The sequence below is a fragment of the Malurus melanocephalus genome, unplaced genomic scaffold, assembly GCF_030028575.1.
Source record: "Malurus melanocephalus ecotype Western Australia unplaced genomic scaffold, MMel_1.1 scaffold_179, whole genome shotgun sequence".
Taxonomy (NCBI): domain Eukaryota; kingdom Metazoa; phylum Chordata; class Aves; order Passeriformes; family Maluridae; genus Malurus; species Malurus melanocephalus.
Window position 1 is genome coordinate 1261849 of NW_026623411.1, and position 17705 is coordinate 1279553.

At 38.6% G+C, this 17705-nt stretch overlaps 1 protein-coding gene across 1 annotated transcript in view; it reads right to left on the reverse strand.

Annotated features, from left to right (window-relative positions):
- The window catches only part of PCDH17 (protocadherin 17), an 84044-nt gene extending 66543 nt beyond the window's left edge, over nt 1-17501 (reverse strand). The window contains exon 1 of the mRNA XM_057372835.1: nt 14870-17501. Coding sequence (XP_057228818.1) covers nt 14870-17497 — 2628 coding nt within the window. The 5' untranslated portion in view covers nt 17498-17501. The remainder of the gene's footprint in view (nt 1-14869) is intronic.
- Between the last annotated feature and the right edge of the window lie 204 nt (nt 17502-17705).

The following is a 17705-nucleotide window of genomic DNA, read 5'->3' on the forward strand; positions in this document are numbered from 1 at the left end:
CCTTTCCTACTTTCACACACATTCTACAGTGCAATTTTAATTTCCTGGCATTTTGTTTTTATTTTTTGAGACATATCTAAAAGTTCTTACCCAGTAGGAATTCCCAGAGAAGCCAGTAAGTGTAGTAAAATTTTCCCCATTCTTATCACTGCTTATTTCCTGTTTTTAAGAGCAACATAACACTATTTTTTTCTGAACAGATAAAAGCTTATAAACACTACAGTACTTGATGGTGGAGAAGGAMAAATTATGGCCTTTTAACACTGTTAATCCGTTTTGTACTTATTATATTTAGTAAGGAGAAAGCAGAGTCACTGGATATTTCAAATCTGTTAACATCTATCCAGTTGTTTACCTTTTTCTGTCCAGCCCATACTCTCACTAAAGGCAACAATAAAACTCCCAGAAGCCATGACCTGAGGTCCAGTGAAATCAATGGATGTTTTCAAATTGGTTTCAATAGCCCTTGGATCAGTCTGCTTACTTCAATTACAGGCTAAGCGAGTCTTCACATAGCGTGCTACATTCCCACAGATGCATATGTTGTATGCTGAAGAAAGTTGTATTTAAATAGATTTGTAATGGCAGTGACAGGGAAMGGCGATTAGCTAGGCAGCAAACACAGTATGTGGCACAAAATTCCAGTTCTGTGTTTCTTCCCCACAGAGTGAAAGAAATCAGCAACAAAGATGGAGCAGGATTTGGTTCTGAAGCCACACTGCCTGCACAGAAAACACACACAAAGAGGAACACTGAAGCTTTCTTTCTAGGTGATGGATCAGAAAAAAGGGGTAAATCTAGATCACCTCCTTTCCTTTAAAGCTGCCACCTTATCCCCCTTCTCTTTCTAAAATCCTGCACCAGAAAAGCAATGACTCCCTTAAATTCCTAGGAATTCAGAAGAAAATCACAGATGTTAAAACCTTACATTATTACTTTCTGTCTAATTTCCTATTTAGGTCATGCAACTCTTCATTTCAACTTTTTGTTAAAAATACCCAACAAGGTATTTTATAAACATTTTGTTTACAAAGGCTACAAAGCCCTACTTTCACACAAATACCTTCACAAAATTATTTCCTCTAAGCACTAGGAAAAGGCACACCACTAAATATGCTGCCAAAATAATGGTTGACTTTATGACAGAATAGTAGATCATCAAGCTTTACAGACTCACACAGCCATGCAAGGAGATTTTCAACTGTAAAATGGTGATGAGTTGATTTATTATTTGTGACATAAGATAAATAATTTAGGCTTGCACAAATTTAGCAAGAGGTTCTGTCCCTAAATATATTTTAAAGCCATAACAGTCATGTGTCTATGATGAGGTACCTCATAAAATGGAAAGTTTGATCGAATACACCATTACACCATGAGTATAGTAGCAGTGGTCAAGTAGACTTAGACAGAAAAAATAAGGATTTTCTGACATAGGGCTGTGTGTGCATTCACAGCATTGTCACTTCATTGTTAACCAACTGCAATGTCTTCTGATAGGACTCTATATTAAATTTATTCAGAAYAAGCAAAACAAAAATCTCTTCCTGATAGGATCACCTCATCTAGGACACAACACCCACTTATCTAAGGATTGCCACAGGTAACCTCTAACTTCATAGGTATTTAAAAACTGACTTTGACCTGTAAATTCTTAAGAGTGGGAAAAAATGTTCCAAATTGACCTTCTCATTACGGCTTGCCATATCAAGATGCTGAAATCAGATTTTGATGTAAAATTAAGAAGATCCACATAAGATATGATCTCTGCAAAGATTCCAGGATTAGATAAAGTCATCTTTCTGTTCCAAAGCAGTGCTGGTTTGTCAATATCTAGGACAGTGCTGCAAGTTTCACCAGGGACAGAGTGCCTGAACATGAATGCTAATATTTGACTGAAGGGTTTGTTAGAACACAGGGATTAAACTATGGACTTCCTCTCTACCTAATTAGCAGGATGCTCACCCAGCATGTAAGCACTATTTTCCAAAGTGGAGTGCATTAAACATCAACTGAAGGATGCATATGTCTTTAACTTTTTTAAATTTAATTTATGACCTCTCAAAGAAAATAGATAATGAAACCTTCTCTAAATAATATCCACATCACAGAAGCCCCCAAGTTGACATCCAAAAGCATGTGTGTGTGGAAGACTCTTTCAAAGTGGGAAAAGAAAAGAAAACACTACAGATGCAGTGCAAGAAATTTTCATACAAAAGCTCATGCAAAAAAGGAAAAAAAAAAAAAAAAAACCTTAGGGTTGTTTATGCTTCTCTTCCTGAGTAGTCAAACCAGATCGTGTAACATAGACTAATACTGCTCCCTGCAGGTAGATCATGAGCCCACATGAAGCCACCAACTTCCAGCTTCATTGGAATTCAACATGGAGTTAAGTGCAGAGTGTGATCTCCAGAAGCACAGCCTTTGCATGGAATTCTTTCACTCATATGCCCTCAAAACTTATTTTCAGGTAGAAAAACCCATTAGAAGATTATTTCCATGGAAATTTGTTCATTTACATAAATTGAGGACCATCTTGGCTTACTGGTGTTTCATGGCATAGTGCTATTGGGAATAAAACAAAAAGTATTAAATACTAAGGAACTACCATATTTTTCAGTTCACATGCAGCTATATTAATGTTTTGATAAATTTCTAAATATTATTAAACCTGGGTTTGTTTGGTGTTTTTAAATCTTTTGAGTCACAAGGCAAAAACATACAAAATACCCTTCTAAAATATGTTAAGATCAACAGCAAGCTCCTTGACTTTCCATGAAAATAGAATTAGCATCATGCTCCTAGGATGCTGTGTCTGACACTTCAGCACAGAGACTTACAAGGCAGTGGTATAGCATCCTATTCCTAAAGGTTTATAGCGGCATTGCTGCTTTAACCTTAACCACAGGATAATAAACAGCACCAATACAACCATAGTCCAAGCTACCAGTAACCTTAAGAATGTGCAAGGAATAGACTGGCAGGAATTAATCTGCCATTTTCACATATCTGCCCAAGGGAAGTATTGTAATTGCAAAAATTTACTCTTAGACTGCTGAGACTCATAGTAATTATGTTTCCTTTTTAATAGAAATAGCCACAGGTAGTAACAAATTGGGTTTTGAGATGGGGAACTGGGCATGCATTCTAACCCAAATTACTGTGTAATTGTCTTTATTATAAAACACTATAGAAAACCCAAAACTTAGAACAAAAAATTTCCCTTAAAAAAAGTCTTCTCCTCCCATGGCTATTTGACATGTGTCCCTATTTCTTCATTCACAGGTATCAGCAAGATCAGTATGACTGCATGTAATTTATCTAAATGTCTTTACCATTGCTAATCAAAATTCCTGAAACATACACTTGTTTTATAGAAACAGCTTCCTCTTGCTTCACAAGTAGGTCAAAATCTGGAAAACCAGATACTCAYTCCCAAGTTTGCTGGTATCAGGGGATGAAGAAAAGACTTTGTGTGGTCTACATATATTTTAAAAGAACGGAAATTAAAGTTTTCTTTAAAATCCTGGAAGCCTGTTGGAAATAAATGAGACCAGGAAAGTACTTAAAATTAGTTACTTCATGATTGAAGGAATTATTATTTTGTTACCATCACATTGTTGCAATAATGAGAGGTAGACTTTTGGGAAAGATCATGGTGGCCAATGAATAAGTAATAAAAGAAATCGATACACTGCTTCTGCTCATGCAATGTCTGTTAGACCTGAAAAGAAGCTACATGTGGTTTAAATTGGCAAAATGCATGTACAGATTTAGACAAAAATGAAGACTGTATTTTCAAAGAAATAACACAAAACATCTTGTTATCACCTCTTTTTCACTCAACAGCTGCAAAGCTGACTGATATACTTCTTGCCTTGGAGCTACGAGATGCAAATTATCATGTGCTTTTTAATAACGCTGTCCAGAGAATCAGTTAAGTGCTGCTTCTTTTCACATGTTGCATGACTTATACCTCCTTTTAATCATCACTCTCGATTCTAAAGTTTGAGAGCAGGATTCCATAATGAAGTGGAAAATTAGGTCCTTCCTTACCTATACTCTTGCCTCAGGAAAAAAATGACAACATCATTTGTCTCTAAGCTTGATGCTTTCTAGTTTGCAGCAAAAGATGCAGGTTGACAGCATCTTCCAAAACACTGCTACACAGCTCTGTATAGATCATACACAATATAAAAAAAAAAAAATAAAATTAGATGCACGTGGCTCATTAATAATGCCTTTTATCCATCTAGATGATTCTTTGATTCCATTCTGCTCTCTTTTCTGTGTATATCCACATATGCATGCTTRCACACAGTTATATTATCTGGCCTATAGCCTAGAAATCTAAATAGTTTCTAAGGCTTCGTGGTTGTCATTTTGAAAAGGCTTTTAATTTCATTATTTCCCAAGCACTCTAAATTCCACTATATTCTTATTGTCATTTGATCCACTGAAACGATGAAGAGATCACAAAAGAGCACACTTGGTACTTTACAGCTGTAGCTGGATAATCTGGCTCATGATCATCAAAGCAGGATTGTTTTTATGATCTTCAAATCTGCATATCAAATTACTCAAGTCTTTGCAAAAAGCAAGACATCAGGACTGTCTTAACAGAATATGAGAAAATGTAGTTGGAGGCTAAGTGAAATGAACAGCTTTTGCAGCCTGGCAGTGTCATTAAAGCAAAGGAGAAAAGCAACAGGGAGCAGTTCAGGTAACACAGACGAACACATTCCAGGCTGAGTTCTCCACATGCTTCTGAACATCAGCAACCCCACTCCTAAAAATCATTTATTTAATTTGATGGTTCTACTGACCTAAATCAAAATGATCACTGAATTTTTTTTAAGGCTCCTGCCCTGAAAGAAATAATATTAATTTAATTATACATATTTATGTATATTTCCACACACCTTGAAATTACTTATACACTGACTAAGGATATTTTTTTTCTAGATTTTCACAAAAAAAGAGCATTTTTGACTCTGCTGGTAGTTGCTCAAGTGCTGAATCTGAGGTACGTTGCTAAAACAATGTTCTTTTCTTTGTTACTTTTAAAATTTTATAGAATTTAAATATTTTCATTAAGAATTAATGAACATTTGTTTAGCCCACTTCAGTTTACCTTCCTTTTTTTTTAAACTGAGTTGTAGCTAAACAATCATAAGTGGTTGCTTAGCAATCAGCGAAGAGCGAGACAGAAATATAGTGAGTAAAGAAACTGACTGACATGTTCTGTGCTTGAATCATGGTATTCAGTAAAAACAACAGAATAACACCAAGAAAAGTTTAAAACAAAATTGTCTTAATAAAAGAGTGCAAAAAACTGTCTTTAGGAACAAATGATGCTTTTAAAAGCTACAAATTGTGATTCACATGTCTGTTGCTATAAAAAATTCCTGTAGCTATTATTAAAAATACATTAAAATCCTTCAAAKGTTCATGAAGCCATTATTTACCTTTTGTTTTAATTCAATTGTCAGCTATGCTTCCAGTGATTTTAAAAACAGTATATATCTACAAAGCAAGCAAGAGTTTACAGCTTTGAAGACTTGAAATTGATTTTTAATGCACCAGCTTTCAAACACTACAAAGGCTGCTCTCTGCTGATAAAGACAGTAAACAAGAAATTGTCCTTTAAATGTTCCCTTTAATGTTTTTCTTTAATTAAAAATCAATCAAAAAACATTGCCACATAAAAAAAAATTAAAATTAAGACACTAAAAAATGCTTTATGCTTTTGACACAAAACGCATCCAAACCAGAATGAAAACTTGTAATGTTACTTTTGTTTACTTGTCTTAGTTTAGACTTTTTTTGCACTGTAAACATTGTTAATCAAAAAATAAGAGCACATAAAAGTAGTTTATCACTTAGCTCTTTTTATGGAGTGGCAATGTTAAAAATATGATGAAATTAAACTAGAAATTATAGAAGTGCTAAAGTAAAATACTTTTAAAATACCTTCAGATTATTTTAATATATTCCTATACTCTAATCAGACCAAAGCTTATTCATGTAGATTAGTCACATCTAGAGTCTCATTTATCTAACCTGTATTTATTATTTGATCACAAAGCTTGTTAACTTAAACGTTCTTTTATTGTTATGATTCGTTTTCCCATAATTATGCAGTTTAACTGCCTGATTTTTTTTTTAATAAATATATGCACATGCACCAATCACACTCAACAGTGTTATGCTGGATGCTCAATGAACTGTAAGAGCAATTTCAATACAATAAAACTGYCTGGAAGTGTTCCAGGGCAAGGACTGGAAATACGAATAATCACAATGCCACTACAACTAATACAGGCGATACACACACGTCACATACACATCAGTAGATGGCCTGAACCACTCCCTGAAAGTTATTCTGCACGATTATTACTGCCAGAATTTACAATACATCGATTAGGGGTCCCACCCTCACAGCTCAAATTATGCATTTGTATCTCACGACAAGACTTTTCCCCTTTGGAGTTCATTCTCCTTTGGCAGGCCATGGAGACTGCAACACAAAGCCACCCAGCAGCAAACAGGATGAGATTAGGAACTTTTCTGTTATGAGTTCAAGTATATCATGAACATGAGAATCTCTGATCTGATACATGTGCCACAAAGACAGTAGAAAGATCCATGGCTAAAATCAAATATTTTATTTTGAAGGATTTAACATGCTCAGATTGCTTAGAGCTTATTAAATTGAATAYGGGACTGATTGTCTTGAAGGCTAGAAAAGGAGATATCCCCTCACTGCACCAAAATGAGATATAAATTGATCTTTATGCTGTTCCTTTGTACAAATAAKGCTAATAATTGGCTGAAACAATGCAGTTTTATCTTTATATGAAGAGGGACTCCTCAGTTTTGAGGACAAAAAAAAGAGATCTCATRTCAAGCAAGTGGATTAATTGATAGGCTACCCTTTCTGTACAGGTATTACCACTACCTAGTGGAAGCAAACCAGTAGGAGAAAGAGATGGTTCTTGTGTGACCTCATTAAGGAGGAAATGTATCAGCACTTTGGGATTAAGCAAGAAAATATATGACGGCTCAAGAAGGTTATTTAAAGCACTGTCTAATATCCTAATTAACAGGGACATTTGTAAGAATTTGCTTGTTCTTGAATGTAGTGCTTAATACCGACTATTTTATCTAAAATGCTTTATAATTTCCTTTTTTTTTTCCTCATAGGAGTTACAGTAATTAATCCAGAATCTTCTTCTGTTTAAAAAAAAAAAAAAATATCTACAGCAGACTGAAAAACAAAGGTTGCACTATGACAAATATACTAGTAGGGCCCAGAGAATGCACCTTGGCTAAGACTGATGGCAGCTGCACGTTATTGTTTCAGCTAAACGACAAAAGCAGTGACTAGTTAATATCCTTGATTCCTCCCTAAAAACTTACCAGATAAAACATTTAAACTTAAGGAACATTTTTCCCCAATCATTTTGCCACTCTCTTCCTAGTACCTTTTTCTATTTCTTTTCTTTTTCTTCTTTTTTCTTTTTTTTTTTTTTTTTTTTTTTTTTTTAATTTTTTTTTTTTTTTTTTTTTTTTTTTTTTTTTTTTTTTTTATTAAGGCAACAGCTTGCAGTCCCTTGAGAGTTTTACTTGTTTCCTGTATTTTTGAACCCTTTAGCATTAATTTTACCACTTCTCTCACAGCTGAACTAGCCATACAATTGAAAGCATAAAGCTCTCAGGCTATCTGCTGCAAAAATTTCTCCCAACTGCTCTACACTGACCTTTTGGCATCAAAGGATTGCTTCTATATTTTAAAGATAAAAACAGAGCTGTGGTTCTGCTCCGGTCAACAAATCATTGTTTCAGTTTTCATCACTGGATTTTTTTACCTATTGGAAAATATTAATACTAGGGTCAAAATGTCTTTTCTTCATACATGCAGGTACTCCTCAGGCTTGAAGAAGTATCTCAACATCTTTTCCATGCAACATGTTCTCTTCAGAAAAAACCCAAACCAAAAGAAAAAAACACAACCCATATGCATCCAATTTTTGCATGTAGAACGAGTGCCTTGGCTGACAAAACCTAAAACTAATTTAACAAGACATTCTGAACTTTTGTAGGAACAACAAAAGAAAGAAAAATTAAACATGATCTTTAGAAACTTATTTTGAATATATGTAAATATTAGCTGGTATGCTCATGCTTCCTGGGGAGGAAGATAGTGAAGAATAAGAGAAAATGCTGAGGAAAAAAGACAAAAAAAATTTTTTCTTTTTTTTTTTTAAATCCCAACTGGTTTACATCCAGATGTTGTGACTTGGGAAGAATTAGTTAATGACACTTTTGTCTTATCAGAGATAGAAGGTTGTATCTATGCTTTCTTAATACCGAGTAATATTTGTGAATATTTCACACATACCTGTTGATAATCTTCCATGTAACAATATTTGCTCAATTTTAACAATAATGCTGTATTAGGCATGGTTTCAAAAATGTATGAAAACCTGTGGAAACATATGTTCAGCAATATGTTCAATGGAGTATTTGATTTCTTTTCAGCTGAACATATAATTATGCTGGGTTAATCACTGGGCTTGATCATCTTAAAGGTATTTCCCAACCTAAACCATTCTATGATTCTGTGTTACAATTCACATCATAGTTACAAAAACATGTAAATTCCAGTCTCCTTAATTGTAAAGATGCTGTAAGAAARAAATCATGAAACCCTCAAACCTCAAAATGAAGGGCCAAACCACAGTATTCTTAGCTGCACTTGCTAGAGCTCTTAGTCACAATTCACTCTTGAGCCACTAAAATCATTTATGCAGTCAAAATTATGCTATTGACTGAACCATGAGTAAGAACAGGCCTTTTCATCAAAATGGGTAAGGATAAGAGAAACCTTAYAAAATACATTGTTGAGAGATATCTCTTCAAAGGATTGATCAGTCATTRAAATTGCACAGGTAATCATAAATTTGTAGGAATATTCCCATCTAGGTTTAGGTAGTGACAGTGACTACAAAGGTGTAGAAAGCTCAGACACCTTTAAGAGCAGCTGAGAGCTGTGACAGTCAATCTTGCACAACTTGCTTCATGTCTTTTATTTTATAAAACAGCAAGTTCTATAGAGATATGATTTCTCTTAGATTTTTGTTAACAAGTATATCTGTTCTGGAAATACTGTTTTCTTTTTCATAATGTCTATATTCCACTTTCGACTCTTAACTTTTTTTCTGTCTAGTACTTTTGTTGTTCTTTATTATAGCACTTAATCCTCGAAAGTTCTTTAGATTTCATATGGACCTATATATCAAGAATGATCCTTTTGAAATAATAGTCTATAAATAACACCAACAAGGAACTCAGAATCAAGACCAGAACAAATGTAACACAAAAAAGGAGATCAATTCTGCTTCCTCTGTCTATTTCAGCAGCCAGTGCAGATGCCACAGTGAGCAGTGTGTTGACAGATCTGGTCTTAAAATTATGCAGTATACTATCTTGACAAAAAATTAAATAAAACTTCATGGAAGCATAGGAAAGTTTTTTTTTTTTTTCCTGAAATACTTACATAGTCCATTCCAACTCTGAGATGGAGTTCATCCAATGAATAAAACTAGAGCTGCAGAACAATGTCACACAAAGCCAGACTGTACACAAAACTGCAGAGTGTATTTACACAATGCAAGCATTCAAAAGAGTTATTTTGCAAGACATCCAGTATTGTAAAACACTGTTAAAGACACCCTAATGAAACTAGGCAAACTACTCAGGTAGTTCAAAAGTTTTGTCTCACAATTTAGTGTCCTTAGATACAGCCCTAGAATATGGAGCCGTGAATTTTTGAAATATATAGAGTACAAACCTGCAAACTTGCAAATGTTTGGAATTGCTCTAGTGTCCTCTTGATGCAAAATGTTACCTTGTACTAGATCTAGTGAGCAGAGAGAATAATATTTTTCATTTGAAGTAAAAGGTATAAAAGATAAAATATTTATACCTCTRTTTTCAGATAGGAATTTAAATCACAGGATCAGTGTAACTTCTGTGACGGAAGCTGCTTCTCCTTTTTGCAGCAGCTGCACATTTCCTTTTGCAATCTTGAAATTTCTCAGCAGAAGTTTTTCAAAGTATGAAATAGCATATTTAAAGAAAGAGCAGCACTAATATGGTTCATGTTTTTTTATATCCCTTGAAGATTCTATCTACTTAGGTACTGCTAGACACCTGGCGATGAAGCTGCACTGAGACTTGACATTAATCTATTGACACATCATAAACATCAGGTGCCTGAGGTATTCAGAGTGATCTGTGTTTTATCTTAAAATGTTGTGGGAGTGCCTGGTACAGCAGATACAGCAATTCCCAGCTTACGAGCCTCTTTCAGCACAGTCACTCATTTTTAGCTGATGCTTAAAAAAAACTGTGACCACCACTTTCTTTATTCACACCCACCTTATTCCTGATATATTTACAAAACTCTCCAAGTTGCTCCACAAGTAYAGCAATAAATAATCTCTAGGCTGATCATTGCTACTTGCATATTGTAGATAGTTTTCTACACTACTGTTATAACACTTAGAGGAACCTTTTGCCAGAACCTATATGTGCATAGGAACTATTTGTTTTCCTTTATCCATCCACTGAGCTGTTGGAAACCTGCAAGAAGAAGTTGTGACTTGTTCACACAGGAACAAAAGAAAGGCAAATTGACTAACTCAGAATTTTGGTAGGGAAGATACACATATATGCACATTTGTACTTTTTTTTGKTTTTTTGGGTTTTGTTTTTTTCTGATGTCTGCACTTTAAAATAAGCAAAATTCTGTTTCTTTTAGTCAGGTGAGTAGAACACCAGAATGAGATGAACAGAATTTTCCCAGCAGTCTTTAAGGTCTAGAGTGAAAAGAAACCTTCTTTCAGCCATGTTGAGTTTCCATTTTCTMCCGCTTTCCTTCTCCTCAACAAAAATTAATAGTTTGGACCTTCAGTGATTCAAAGTTCACATGGAATTTTGACTCTAGCAATGAAAATTGTACAGCACTGCCCTTTATTTAAATAGGTTTTTGTTTGAAAGAACTGTTTCTAAAGTATATTTATGAAATGATTGCTGAAGTTAAGAGCAATGAAACATACTAAAATGTAACTGTGTAACTTCCCTGTTTGTTACTAAACTCTGTCCTTCATAAACATCAATCTCAGGTGCMCATCAAAACACAAATTATGAATTTTCAGAGGCTTTAAGCACTTTCAAGTCTCTTGCACCAATAAAAGCTGAAGGTATACAGCATCCTTTTCTGTACATCCAAAATTTTATAAAGATATGCATGTATGCATGTTTAAATTATTTAGTTTTTATGGTACTGAAGAAGCTCATTGATTCATGTATAACACATGCAAGCACCGCACCCAGGCGGATCCTACAAATCAGTGAGCAAACACACCATGTGTCAAATTGTGTGATTAGTGTGTAAGAGAAGTCACTTAAAGAGAGGCAAGATTACACCACTCTTCCCCTGTTAGGAAGTATTTCATTCAACTGCTGGTGCTTTTTTGGTCAGTCTGAAACCCCTAGTCACTAAGTAACACTTCACTCCACAGGTATCTGTTGATGTAAATTGGGCTGTCTGTAGAGTAAAATACTATTCATGAGAAATAAAGGAACTGTAAGGACCATTGACTTGACTAGGTCTTACTAGTAAGCAAAGGGAAAAAAATTATGCTCTCCTAATAAGAGTGAGAAAATTTGGATCTTACTGCAAAAGAAATTTTTTATTTGCTATTAAATATTCATAGAATCAATTGGATGCACTAAGTAATAATATAATATTTAGCATGTATGTACATCTCCATAGATATATAAATATGTACATATATATATGTATAAAAAGTTTTAATAACAGGTTCCTGTTAGAGAATTCTGTCATTAAACAATTGCTGAGAAAATGAGAGTGAAGAAATGCAGTTCCATTGCATGAATTGCACAGTATGAGATTGTCGTGTTTCAATAATAAAACTGTAAAAACTGAAGGGAACATTTGTTAGAGAACCCTTACGCAATAGTTTATCTTCCTCTTACTGAGGTAATGAAGAAAACTGCTTAACTGGATAGACTAACTAAGAGATGATAAAGCAGCTGGATTCCGTTTCTTTTTTTCCCACTGCCTACACCTTTGATTCCTAACTGTGTAATTTACATATGCAAGACACAGGTTTCTTTAACTGATTAAGGATATAGTAGATCCAGAGAGAGGGCTGATCCTTTACTATTTCTCCTTAAGTCTGCAGTTTAAATTTTACATGAGGCAGAAGTACAGGACCAGACATAAAGTAGTGCCTACATTCTAAATGCAAATTTTATATAAAATTTACTCCAGGGATGTGGAGCTGGAGAATACAAAATGTATTTTAGTAATGCAGGAGTACAGTGAAGAGGATCAATTTTCCCCTCTAGCTACTCTAAATCTGAGCCTTTTCTAAATAGAAACCAACTACACTCTTTCATACCATGTCTGTTTTGCCAATACAACTACAAAATATAGTATCAATAAGTGTGTTTGAACAGGTTGTTCACTAGGTAAAACTGGATGTTTCCTAATCCACTGACTGGACCAACCAAACATCCAAAACACTCTGTGCAGATATTGAGGGAAAACAAAACTAGTATTCAAAATAACAGCATGTGTTATGAGGAGTTACAGTTAACATTTTCCATAGTTGTCATAATAAGAACTCTTATAGAAACCACAACACACTCTTTTAAGGGAGGAAATTCCTCTTTTAGCTTTATATAGATTTCAGGGAAAAAAAAAATCATGATTGATCTTATACAGTGAACACTGTAAAAAAAGAAGGAATCATATTTTCCATAGGGATTTACACTACAATTGAAACTTTACTATTCAGTAGCATCAATACATTAATTAATTGCTTTATATAGACATTACATGGTTGTAGGAAAGCATAATTTTCTGTCTTTTAGTAACTATTACACTTGTCAGTAGGAAAAACTGTGGAGTGTTTTTAGCTTTCTGACAACTCCATTTTACAGTAAAAAAAAAAAAAAAGTTGACATTACTTTAACAAGTGTCATAGATAGTTATTTGTTTTTTAAAGCATGAATAATAAATCAAATTATCTCTGGTTGTGCCCTAACCTAAACTCTATCTTAAAGTGTCACTTTTTGTTAAAATCAATTTCAGATTTTAAGTATTGCTCCACTCACCTAATTGATAGCAACACAAATTCATGATAGGCATAAAATGAAATTGTTTCTGTGACACAACTCAATAGTCGCTTGAGGATTCATTTACAGTGACCTTGTACAGGCAGCCTTTTTTTCCCTTTTCTTTTTTTTTTTTCTTCTTTTTTTCCCCCCAGTTATAAATGCTCAATTTACAGGTCATGGGTTACTTGAATTTTGGTTCTTTAAACTGCCAATTACCAATGGCCATTTCTGTTCAGTTTAAAATATTAGATACAGCTGGCAACTAGAACATTTGGTGTTCACAGATCATAGAGTATGGTAACTCCAAGATATTATGAATCTTCTTTAGGTACATCAAGTGACTACAGTGCAACTTCTTCCCCACTAGCTGCATACACAAAATGATTCTGTGTCAGTTCTCATACACTCAGCTCATTCCCCTATGACTCAGAACAGCATATTAGGAGAACCACAGGATAAAACAGATATGACATTTCAAATATATTTAATAGTCATTATCCAGAGCCTGCTTTCAATCCGAATGTTAAAAATCACTTTGGAACATACCTGTAGTGTTTGAACATTAAGCTGCATTAATCATGAAGTAATACTTTAAATTAAATCAACTGGAGCCAATTTCTGCCCTCACCTTCACTCCGCAAGTTCACTGCTCTGAAATAAATCTTCTGAGTTTGGACTTTAAACTACCTGCTAAAAATTAAGTCATTCTTTGATTAGTACCCTATATCAAATGGTCCAAATTCTGCCATTTCTCACATTCACAAAAGTCAGAGGACAGTGTGGATATAACTGGCAGCAGAATGCAGCCCAGCTATAATTTCTAAATGAGCTTTGGTAGAAGACAGTGTGTAAGTCTTTTGCTATAAAGCAATCAACAATGTTGACTCAGGCTACTGGAGATCTGACTAGTTGTTTTGCTGGTTTATGACAGGATGTGAGTTTGGTTAACATTTGGGGATAGGAGGGAATCACCACATACATTTTCTTTCTATTCAACTAAGCAGAATTTTCAGCACTGAAAGTTTAGTTATTTAGGGGGAGAGGAGGAGGCAATGGGGCCCTAATGATACTGTCAAAAATATATTTATGGATATATATTCTAGAGAAGGAAATTTAAAAAAAAMTTAAAACTTATGTTTTGGAAAGATAGCTCATATTTACATACAAGATTGGAGGGCTATAATACACTGTTGCAATAGATGTCCTCAGTGTGCAGTTTCTTCCCTGTCCTGTTAGTTACTGCAGGTGATATGACCGCTTTAGAAATGCCCTCCCTCTTCTCCACCCCAAACCAAAGAGAAGTGAACCCTGTGGAAATGCCCACCTCTGTCAGACCATCTTCTGGGAAAATACACCAGCGTGCCTCAAATGTACTAAATGCCTGCCCACACTCTCACATGCACCCCTTTGGCACTACCGTAACTCTGCTGTGTTTCAGAGGGCATTTTCTTTTGAATCACATGGGAAACATCAATGTGACAGCAGAACCAGACCCATCAGATGTGGTCTGGTTCCACTTTCATTAAGTCCTCTCTTTAGTGACTTGTGTTGGTCCCTTCAGGGGTGCCTTAGAGCAGATTTCACTGCAGACAAAAGGGAAAGTTAAACCAGTGTCTAAAGTGAGGTCCAGGGTGTTCTAAAAGTCTCCTACCTGAATTATGGACATCCGGCTCGGGGGAGCCTCGCTGGCGTTATTCCCTTGCCCTGTGAAGCTGGTGTGGCAGCCCACATGTCCCTGGGGTACAGTCAGGTTGTTGGAGGCGGGCTTCAGGTACATCACCTCAGACCTGGGAGAGCTGAGGGGCAGGCGGGTCTGGTAGTCAAAGTACATGGGTGAGGTGGCCAGGGATGGGCTGCTCACCACGTTCATGACATTGAGGGGACCCCGGCTGTCCTCGCCCTCACTGGGCACCAGCATAATGTCATTCTTGCTGATCTTCTTCTTCTTGCCCTTGCCCCCTCCACTGCCACTGCCTCCTCCTCCCCCGCCACTGCCTCCCCCTCCTCCCAGCTGAGGGTGGCTATACTCGGCAATGCGACAATTATAGGTGCGGATCTCCTTGTTTTCTCGCTTGCACTTCACAGCAATAGTGATCATGGCAGCCAGCAAGATGATGGAGACAGTGCTCAAAGTCACAATCAGCGGCAGCGACAAGTCCCAGTGTGGCCGCCGATGCTGCTCGCCGTTCACCTGCGGCTCGCCAGCCTCGGGCAGGGGCCCCGCCAGGGCCCTGACTATGAGCTTGGCCACTGCGGAGAGGCTGGGCTTGCCATGGTCACTGACTTTTACCACCAGTTCAGCCACAGGGCTGAGCTCCTCCCAGTAGGGGTGCAAGGTGCGTATCTCACCGCTAGTGGGGTCCATCTCAAAGAGGTGCTCCTCATTGCCTTCCACAATCTCATATGTGAGGCGCCCACTCTCCCCAAAGTCACTGTCCAGGGCACGGACGGTGCCCACGGGGTAGCCCACCCCAGCATTGCGTGGCACCTGCAGTTCAGCAGTGTCATTGATGAGGGCAGGCAGGACGATGAGGGGCGCGTTATCATTGACGTCGAGCACCGTGACACGCACTGTGGCATTGCTTTCACGGTGGGGTGAACCMGAGTCTTTGGCCAGCACGCGGAACTCAAAGTGCTTTGTCTGCTCGTAATTGAAGCTCCTCAGGGCGTAGATAGCACCATTTGTGGGGTTGACAGACACATAGGTRTAGATGGAGACATCTCCCACATGCCCAGGCAGAATGGAGTAAGACACCGTCCCATTTTGGCCCAGGTCAGGGTCCTGGGCCAAGACTGAGCCCAGGTACTCTCCAGGGATGTTGTTCTCAGGCACCTGTAACACATAAAGATTCTTGCTGAAGCGGGGTGGATTGTCGTTCTCGTCAAGGATCCGGACAGAAAATGACTTGGTGGAGTTGAGTGGGGGATTGCCCCCATCGCGTGCCACGATGGTCACATTGTACTCGTCCTGCACCTCACGGTCCAGGGGTCGGTCAGTGACCACAGTGTAGAAGTTGTCATAGTTCTCCTCCAGGGTGAAAGGAACGGCACCGGGCCCGCCGCCACCGCCCAGCACCCGACACTGGAGCTGCCCATTCTTGCCTGAGTCACGGTCAGTGACCCGCACCAGGGCAATGACAGTGCCTGGTGGCGCAGCCTCACTCAGAGCTCCCTGGCGAACGGAGACAAAACCAATTGTGGGAGCATTGTCATTTCGGTCGATGAGGCGGACAGTGACCTTGCAGTGAGCAGGGATGGGATTAGGCCCCAGGTCCCGAGCTTGGACATCAATCTCAATGAGGCCGCTCTCCTCATAGTCCAGGTTGCCCTTGACACGGATGAGGCCACTCTGTGGGTCAATGCTGAACAGGTCACGGACGCGCTCAGGTGCGTAGCCACTGAAGGAGTAGAGTACCTCTCCGTTGGTACCTTCATCAGCATCAGTGGCATTGAGGTCGATGACAGCCGTGCCTAGCGGTGCATTCTCTGGCAGCTCTACCACGTAGGAGGCTGCCTCGAAGATGGGGCTGTTGTCATTGGAGTCAATGAGGCGCACATTGATCTGCACCGTGCCCGAGCGCGGTGGGTCACCGCCATCTAGCGCTGTCAGCACCAGGGTGTGGTGACTCTGCTCCTCACGGTCTARTGGCTTCTGGATGACCAGCTCCGGAAACTTTGTGCCATCACCACGGGACTTCACATCGAGGGAGAAGAGGCCGTAGTCATCACGAGTGAGCAGGTAGGTGCGCAGACCGTTGTCCCCAGCATCTGGGTCGTGGGCACTGGTGAGGGGGAAGCGGGTGCCTGGTGCAGCATTTTCGGAGATGTCCATGTCCACTTGGTCAGAGGGAAATGACGGTGCATTGTCGTTCAGGTCCTGAATCTCCACTTTGATCATGCAGATCTCCTGGTCATTGGCGAACACCTCGAGGGACAGCTGGCACTTGGCGCTGCGCCGGCACAGCGCCTCACGGTCAATGCGCTGCTTGGTGTAGAGCAGCCCGCTCTCCCCGTCCACGTCCAGGAGGTGCGGGGCTGAATTCTCCAGCACCCGGAAGGTGGACTTGGGGCCGCGGCCGCCGCCGGGGCCGCCACCGGGAACGCCACGCTCCGCGGGCAGCATCCCGCCTCCCGCCGCGCCTGCCGCCAGSCGCGCATCGCGTCCGATGTTCCCGATGACCGTGCCCGCTCCCTGCTCTTCTGGCACCGAGTAATTCAGGTTCTTCAGCGAGAGGGCGGGAGCCCAGCAGAAGAAGAAGCAACAAATGGAAAGGTACATCCCCGAGCAGGGGTGGGGGCGGCAGGAACAGCAGCGGCGACCAGGGTTGTCCCCGTCTTCTTTGCCTCCTGCGCTGGGGCTGCTCTTCCTCCTCTGACGGCTGTTTTTTTCCTTCCTTTTTGGTTTTGATTTTTTTTCCCCTTCGCTTTCCCCACCCCTATATTTCAAGTTCCTGAACCTGTTGCTCTAAAACATCTGCAGAGACACA